Here is an 8,695-nt window from a genome sequence, read left to right as displayed (position 1 = left end):
ACACGCGCCCCTCGGCGGTGTGCAGTAGGTGACATACTCACATGGCACGACGGAAATGTGTGCGTTTTCACGGGAGGATCGGGATGAGGAGAGTCAGGGTTCGGAGCGGGCCGCGTTGACGACGTACTCCACACAACCAACAGTCCAAATGACCCCCGTCCATTCCGCAGCCTTAGCATTTAAAGTGCGCACTGCTGCGCCAGGGTGGAGCTGCGCGCGGGCGGGAACCTCCTCCTCCTCCTCCAGCATCGGCCGGCGGCGCAGGAGGCTGCGGACATGCGCACTGCGCACACCAGCAGGGGTCAACACGGGCCGTCCCGCAGACGCGCGGCGACAGAGAAGCGACTCACCTGCAGGCAGCTGCTTCTCTCGGAGCAGACCCGATGACATGGCGTTTGGTTGTGTTTGTAGGATGTCACATAAGAAGCACGACAGAGGAGCAATTTGAGTCAATTGACGCATCTCAAAAAGGATGCTCCCTGTGACTGATGGCTATATCGTTGTTTTATATTACTTTGTGGTATGATTATAATATGGAATATTGAGTGATACATATTTAGTGATTTATAGTCAGGCACTTTCACAGCAGTAGTTTACAACTTGGGGTTGGGTCCCTCTAAAGGGTCAAAAGAAATGGACAACAAGTTCTGCTTATTATTATTATTTATCTACATGACATTCCTCTAATTGTTTTGTTTTTCTTGTGAAATTCGAGTTTAACCCCTCTGATGAAACTCTATTAAGTTGAATATATATATATTATTAAAATGTGGTGACCAGAGCAAGGTAGACACTGCTGTTTTTGTGAAGGGTTCACAAAGCAAAAAAGGTGAGCAAATCAATGTTTTCACTTTGAACAATGTATTTTATTTCTCAAGCTTCTGTTGGTAAAATATCAGTTTACTGATATAAAGTGTAAATACCTCAAAATACTGCTCAATAGGGCCAGGTGATTGCAGTACGTACACCACGGTAACATACAACAGTAGAGGTCCAACCTGCTGCTTAATGAGTGCATTTAGTTTGAGTACATTTTGCTGAGAACACGCGTGTGCTTTGCATCAGGTAACAACTTTTTCCACAGCACACATTTTGACCTGTAATACAGTAGAAAAGGCTCAGGCGACAACAGTGAAACATGACAGTGAGTCAGCATCCATACGATTTCAGCCGAGGTTACGGTTACATTACTTTACTGGCGAGGTTTAACATTACTATATGATCCATTCTAATGTCTATGAAAAGTCATTCAGAAAAAGCCTCACCTATGAGGACATACTGTAGCTGAGGTTTTATAGTTTTTTACACACACACACACACCATACAGCACTACTACTATCAAAGTAGCCTCATTGTCATTATATTGAGGGGTCAGCCGACAATATGACGACTATGCACTTTTCCACCTCATATCTATCACATGGAATGGCCGTCGGGGGAAATTAAGGGTTCAGTGTCTTACCCAGGGAACAGAGGAGCCGGGGATCAAACCACCGATTGTCAGGTGAGTGGATGACCCACTCTATGACTCAGACGTCCCCCCAAAAAATGAGGGACCCACAACCAGCAACATCCATTCAGCAGTTCCATAACCTGTGAGGTTGGATGATGAAAAAAAACAGTGATCACTCCTCATAAGGCAAACCCGCTTTCTGCAGCACAGGGATCTCCCTTTACTGTAACCGCTCCAGAGAGGTTTCCCCCCCCCACCCCCAAATACACATAACTCATCGTTCACATAGCCAATGTGAATCTTTCTTGTGTGTGTACGTCCTGCACCAGCGTCTATCATTACACACATCGCGTTCCAATATCACAGGCCCAGCCCGGCCCCCCCCATCCCTCTCTCGCTGCATCCCTCCTGTCTCCAGCTTCTTTCAGATGGAACTTCCTATATAAGGACACTGTTCTGTTTGCTCCAGTAAATCAAACTGCTGGTCGATAGCTGGGTCTGCTTTGTGCCAGACAGACACCGAACTGCACTGCTGGCTGTGTGTGTGTGTGTGTGTGTGTGCGTGCGTGTGTAACCTGATGACAGAACAGAGACCAACATGGAGGAACTAGGCTTGAAAAACTCATGGGAGACAGACAGGGTGAGAGGCAAGGAGGAATGGCAGAGGGAGGAGATGGAAAACAAGAGAAAGAGGAGGAGGAAGAGGGGAAGAAAGCAGCAGATACATTGAACAGAGAGGTTGCAATGTGTGTGCCATATAAGGACAGTGGGCCTGTTCGGAATCTCGGCAGCTTTCTGTGCAACTATCAAAGTCTAGCGGAGGCAAGCGCCCCGAGCCCCAGTGACTAAATATGGTCCAGCAGCAATAACATTGCTCAAACAAACACTTCTATGGACCTTACCTGTAGTTAGCCGCGGCAGGGTTGCCTAATGGTTTACACCAATCTATGGCACCTGACGGCAACACGGGACTCTCTGCTATCAGAGGACTTAACTGAATATCTGTCTTGTGATGAGCCTGTATGTGAAAGATGCAGATTGCCGTTTGAGTTTATTTGTAACACAGACAGTCTATGTATGAGGAATTTTGCATTGTTTTTAATCTTCTAAACCCCGAGTCACCGGTTTGTTCTCCACTGGTCATTGCTCCATGACCGCTGTCGGCGAGGGCCACTCCTATGAGTGTCTTCAGTGTGATGTGCCGTGATCCATGCAAGGAGAAACAACTCGGACAAAATATGTTCGCCCTAAATTCGTTTGCCCCCCCCCCCCCCCCCCGTTCTCTGAGACGAAGAATAATTCCTGAGCGAGTGCCGTGACAAGGAGGAGGGGAGGCGGTGGGAGTGAATGTGGACAAAAAAAAGTCTCAGTGATGGAGGATGAAAACAAAAGTGTTGAAGGAGCTTTGTCTTTTGTAGGGAAAATTTTAAGACTTGGGACAGAATTATACTGAAAACAAAACCTTGATCAAATGCATATATATTTATTGCATATTTTTCAACTTAATTCAAACAGCAAATGTCTGAAGTTGCAGGGCAATACTCACAACCGGTTCATGTAGTATGTCCCTCAGCACAATGTGGCGGACTAAATATGCAATTAAAAACAACACGAACGGTAATGCAGAAACCCCTTAAATAAACTATCTTTTATGATTTTTCTTCACCCCCATGTCCCTACATGGCCATCTATCAGAGAGAAAATATGTTTATGGATATGTTTGACCCTCGTGGAATGCCGTTGCCTTCTAATTCGGGCCCGGGGCGCAGACGTCGGTTCCCTTCTGCTGCAGTCAAATAATACTATTTATACAGCTGCCTTTTGTACACAGGACTAATTTATACAGTGGAGAAATGCTACCTATTACAGGGGCAAACTGCCAAATGAACAATCATGTGCCACTGTTCAACTTCCTCCGCTTATATAGCCTTTTTCACAGAGTGTACTCGTATGGTGCCAATAAAACTGGGAGCCGTCGGGGCCACAGCCTTTAAGGGCTAATAAGGTTTGATCCAAGGAAGCAATGTCGTCGACTCAGATCGATCCGGATGAAACACTGTTTTCATCGTGCTTATGCACTAGACACATTAACATTTCCAATGGGGCTGAGAAGCAAAGTGACAACTCTGTGCAGGATCATTTTTTTTTACTGTTACTCGCTCCATCAGAGGTGTGGGTCGACACACTGTGCGCTCAGTACTACAACCGCATTCCTTCGGTAAACCAATGCGAGCGCTCTTGGCCCATCGAAGCCTCTACGGCCAAGAGTGAGAGATGTGGATGTGTTAGAGGAGACGGGTTAGAGCTCAGAATACTTACGACGTGGATTAGGTCAGAGGTGGTAGAACTCGTCCAGCATCGGTAAGTCGGGCTGAGGGAGGAACCGACGGCCTGGTAGATAATCGGTTCCAGCTTTAAGTGGTGTGAGATAAGAATGTCAAGTTCCCTTAAATGGCGAGGCAGGAAGTGAGATGCAAAAAAGTAGAAGCTTGCTGCAGTGTGTGTTTATGAGTCCTGCACAGGGTCTGTTATTTATATACATATATTCCTTAAAGATGTGTTTATGACTTGCAGAAATCAAATAAAGTGGGGTCATTACTCTCCAGCCTGCCAAGTTTATATCATTGCAGGCTCGGATTAATAGTATAATGGTTCTCCTCTAAACTGGGGCCGTCATAGAGACTTCTCGGCCTCTGCTCCTGAGTGGCAGTGAACACAACGCCGGGCAGCAGTTACACTAAAAGGTATTACAGAAAACCTAAAGAAGCATTAGTACAAAAACATTTACGGTCAGCTCGGGGGGAAAGGGTGCAGGGTGTGTTTGGCTGCACAGTAAAACACAACTAGTGCCAAAACATTGAGACAATGACAGGAAAGTAAGTGAATGTGACTGAAATAGACGTTCTGGTGCAGGTTATTCAGCACTATCTGTGATGCAAACTGGACGTGCTGGAAGTACAAAACTGCACTCATAACCGAGTGTTTTGACTTTATAAAAATGAAAATCTTCACATCGAGTTACATACTATAGTCAAATGGTCATTTTAGTAGCTGATGGAAAACCCGAGAAGGAGAATTTCATTTGGCACAGCTATTCTGAAAGCAAACGGCTCATTGCTCATCTCTTACATATTACAGACATACGGCAAAGGAAATGTTACATTCTGACTAATGTAACATGTTAGAGAAGTGACAGGATGAAACAACTTACCACTGCTCCTCCTCTGGTTGTAACAGTCTTCAGCTTTATATTTGGTGACACTGCCACCATGTGTTACCCGGTAAAAACAGCACTTTTACAAACAGTTCTGATTCAGTGTACTGTAAAAATATAAATAACATTTATTTTTCAACAAATAAAAGACAATATCAAAGTATCAAACATTTGAATATTAAAACTGAGAACAAGTAGAGGAGATGCAATGTCAGTTTGTTTGTCTGATTAAGAGGATGAGTATGGACGACTGGGAGCCGCCCCACTGTGACAAAGGCAAAAATCTGTAAATCTGGATATTAAAATCAAAACATAAAAAGGTCATCTGTAGTCATTTGGAAACTTAAAAAAAGAAATACAAATGCGTTCTGAAACTCATAATCATCTCAGCAGAATTTATGTACGCTGCGCATGGACAAGAGACTTTGTGTTGCTAAAGTCCGATGAGATGCTGCAACATTTCATGTCATGTATTTGAGCGCCAGAGCACCTTTTCGCTACAAGCTACGTCAGCACTCAGTAGCATTGTCAGTTCTTAGGCATCAGGTCCAGCTACCGTGTCACTGGCAGTGGGACGGGTCGGCAGAGAGGCACCCCGCAGGAACACCTTCCCTCCATTGTCACTACTGTTCAGGAAGTGGGACACTAAGCCATAGAGAAGAGGTCTGGAGAGTAAAATGTGGGGAAAGAAACAGAACTTGTAACTGAAACTTTAAGTTTTTCAGCAAAGGCAGATGGAGAGAAATGAGCTGGCTGATATGGTTCTGGCCCAGGTCTTAATGTTTACACTGGTACAAGCTCCATTCAGTTATTTCACTCATGCATGTTTCGTGTTTCACTGCTGGTACGGAGAAGAAACAGAATGATACGAAAGTGACACACGCCATTGGCCGAGTCACGTGTTCTAAACTGGGACCCCCCCCCCCCAGAGAAATGTGGACTCTTCACAACACAAACTGGTTGTAGTCACGTGACGGGGAAGAGCTCCAAATTATTCAAAATCTCAAAGGTATTTCAAAATGAAACTATGGCGACGGAGATGATTCAAACACACGTATGAAATGATTGTTCCATAGCTGATCATAGCCCCAGAGAGTTCAGTAAATCTCGGAGCGTTGTGTTGGAAAGCAGGATCACACACACACACACACACACACACACACACACACACTTACACAGACTTGGAGCTCGCATCCTCTGCGACATTCAGCTCGTTCGCCAGGAACTGTCTGTCCAGGGGAACCTCGGGCTGGCCCGACTCTGAGGAAACAAACAGTGCCGACTTAAGGAACTTTGCTCTGGCGGTGACAAAAAATTGGCGCTGCTGCTACATAAGCGACCGATCCGACAAGTCTTTGGAATGTGATGCCATTGCTGTGAGTAAATGTGCTGCAGCATCAGGACTCTCAGGCCATGTACCTACCCCCCCCCCCCCAGATTGTGCTGCTACATAAGCGACCGATCCGACAAGTCTTTGGAATGTGATGCCATTGCTGTGAGTAAATGTGCTGCAGCATCAGGACTCTCAGGCCATGTACCTACCCCCCCCCAGATTGTGCTGCTACATAAGCGACCGATCCGACAAGTCTTTGGAACGGAATAATGCCCAAGTACATGGTATTTTCAACAGCGTGAATCCTTCATGTGATGCCATTGCTGTGAGTAAATGTGCTGCAGCATCAGGACTCTCAGGCCATGTACCCCCCCCCCCCCCAGATTGTGCTGCTACAGTCAACCTGCCCACCACCCACCTGCAGTCAGCACCGACGCGGTGTGCCTGTACTTGTTGAACTCCAGGTACTCGCGGATGAGCTCGTTCAGGAGCAGGTTCTCGTGGGACAGCGGCGGCCGAGGCTCCCGCCGGTCGTCCAGCGCCCCGAACACCTCCGCCCGGATACGAGCCTTCAGCTGGCCCAGCACGCCGCGCGACTCCAGCGTTTCCCTCACGGCTGAAAATATTCACATGTGAGCTGGATATTGTGAGCGATGTGCGCGTTGGGCTGACGCGACGACAGTAAATGATCATTTTCGAAAATCGATGGACCCGTCGACTATTTTCTCGATTAATCGATTAGTTGTTTGGTCCATAAAACGTCGTTAAATTGTGAAAAATGTCGATCGTGTTTTCCAAACCCCAACATGTTGTTTTTCTCTCTCCTCACACCAAATATATTTAGTTTACTGTCATAGAGGATCAAAGAAACCAGAATTTATTCACATTTAAGAAGCTGAAATCATCATTTGAAACTTTTTTTTTCTCATAACTACTTGAACCGATTAATCCATTATCAAAATAGCTGGCGATTCATTTAGTGATCGATTAATCGATTAAACTAGCAACTGACGTACGTGCCATACTCAACTCAAACATTTGAGAATCTAACGAGACCTTCGTCAGTGACAAAGCTATGTAGCTCCTCAGATGTGCTTTACAATCACTACCCGACTCATGAAAGACACTTCTTCAAATCGGAATACACGTGAACAACGTAGGCCTCTTTATTTAACTGCAATTACGCCACAAACGTCCACGGCTAAATATCAACAAGCTAACTAGCGTTGACGTTAGCTAATGTTGCTACACTTAGCAAACAGTGGGAATTAACAGCCTGCTCTTGTGTGTTCCGGTAATCAACTAGGCCGAACTGAACGTAGAGTTCTTTAAATAACAGAAGCAGCGGCGGGTCATTCATTGTTCAAGCCTCGTGTTTGTTTCACACTCCGTTTTGCTGAATCGTCGTGTTTTCGAATGGAGACTCGTACACGAGGACTTCATGTTGTCGTGTTTAATGATAACTTTAGCTGGCCGCTGTTAGCAGCTCTGCGCTAACTCGTGCAGTGAGCTTTTGGTCAATCGTTCATTCGCCCTCGTTTTTGCCTTAAGAATACAGTCATGAGTTAGGCGACAAAATCGAGAAAGACGGGGGGAGCTTACCACACTTCAGCTCGGTGATGGTCGCCATTGCAACGGGTGTAAACAAACGACAATCTGCCGCTGTTCATAGCAGAGACCTTCTGCCACCTAGTGGCTGTATTTAGTGACTGCACCATGAAGCCCCATTATGCTGCAATATATACTGTACTAGATCATTTTAATATGGATTATTATTTAATTATTTAAGTCACTTAATATGATGAACAACTCTGTTTCAATTACATTCAATTGTATACAGCATTTATATATCTTTTTATATTTTCTGTTATATTTTGTACATACCTATTGCTTTGTTAAATTTCTTTCCATATTCTTCTGTCAACTTTGCTGCTGTAATGTCCAAATTTCCCCATTGTGGAAAGAATAAAGGTATATCTTATCTTGTATATTATCTTATCTAACTATAACGATTGTTGAAATATTGTTGTATGAGTTTGCAGAGGGCAAAGAAGATTTTTCGCTCGTTAACGTAACATTATCATTTGACACATACGAAACCATCACTGCAGTCAAATGTCCTGTCATTTCAAATGTGCCTCGGTCATTCTGTTATATTTCCCCCCCCAATATGTTCCACAACCTATTTTTGATATTTAAATATGTTTCAGTGGCTACATTAAAGCATTTATGTTCATGAATTTTATGCCAGACTCCCTTAAGAAGAAATGAATTCAAGCAGAGATTCAAATACATTTTATTTATCCAGCATGATGTATAGAAAAAGACATTAACATTAACAGTAAATAGTCAGTGAAAAAGGAACGAGTTTGCTATAAAAAGTATAAATATAATACAATCCTCAAACGTTTGAGGACACTACATTTTGTCATTTGACATAAATAAACTATATGGTTTCTCTTAGAATATATTGTCTAAACCAGTAAGACAAAAACAGCAAATGCCTCTTCTCTTTCAAAAGTTCATAGGGTTCTTTCCTTGAATCAAGAGTAAAGGTCAACGTGGACTATATACAGTCTGTCAAGTCAGCACCAACGTAACCATACTTATTTTTTCTTCTTCTTCTTTGTGCATATGTGTGTATGGCCTGAGATTGTGTGGTGGAGACAGAAAGACAATCACACAAAGATTTATC

At 44.2% G+C, this 8,695-nt stretch overlaps 2 protein-coding genes across 4 annotated transcripts in view; both read right to left on the bottom strand.

Moving 5' to 3' along the window:
* Positions 1-199, bottom strand: part of myh11a (myosin, heavy chain 11a, smooth muscle) — a 26,869-nt gene extending 26,670 nt beyond the window's left edge. For all 3 annotated transcript variants that reach the window (XM_035637588.2, XM_047333940.1, XM_047333941.1), the window contains exon 1: positions 42-199. The gene's annotated coding sequence lies outside the window, so the exon portion shown is untranslated. The remainder of the gene's footprint in view (positions 1-41) is intronic.
* Positions 200-4,772: 4,573 nt separating this feature from the next.
* cep20 (centrosomal protein 20) lies at positions 4,773-7,721 on the bottom strand. Its single transcript, XM_035637596.1, has 4 exons — positions 7,603-7,721; positions 6,419-6,616; positions 5,843-5,927; positions 4,773-5,332 (listed from the first exon to the last, which is right to left on the bottom strand). The coding sequence occupies exons 1-4, from the start codon at positions 7,628-7,630 to the stop codon at positions 5,203-5,205; spliced, it is 441 nt and encodes a 146-aa protein (XP_035493489.1). The 5' UTR covers positions 7,631-7,721; the 3' UTR covers positions 4,773-5,202.
* Positions 7,722-8,695: the final 974 nt, after the last annotated feature.

This window comes from Scophthalmus maximus, chromosome 8 (assembly GCF_022379125.1).
Source record: "Scophthalmus maximus strain ysfricsl-2021 chromosome 8, ASM2237912v1, whole genome shotgun sequence".
NCBI lineage: Eukaryota > Metazoa > Chordata > Actinopteri > Pleuronectiformes > Scophthalmidae > Scophthalmus > Scophthalmus maximus.
This window is presented reverse-complemented; position numbering and strand designations above follow the sequence as displayed.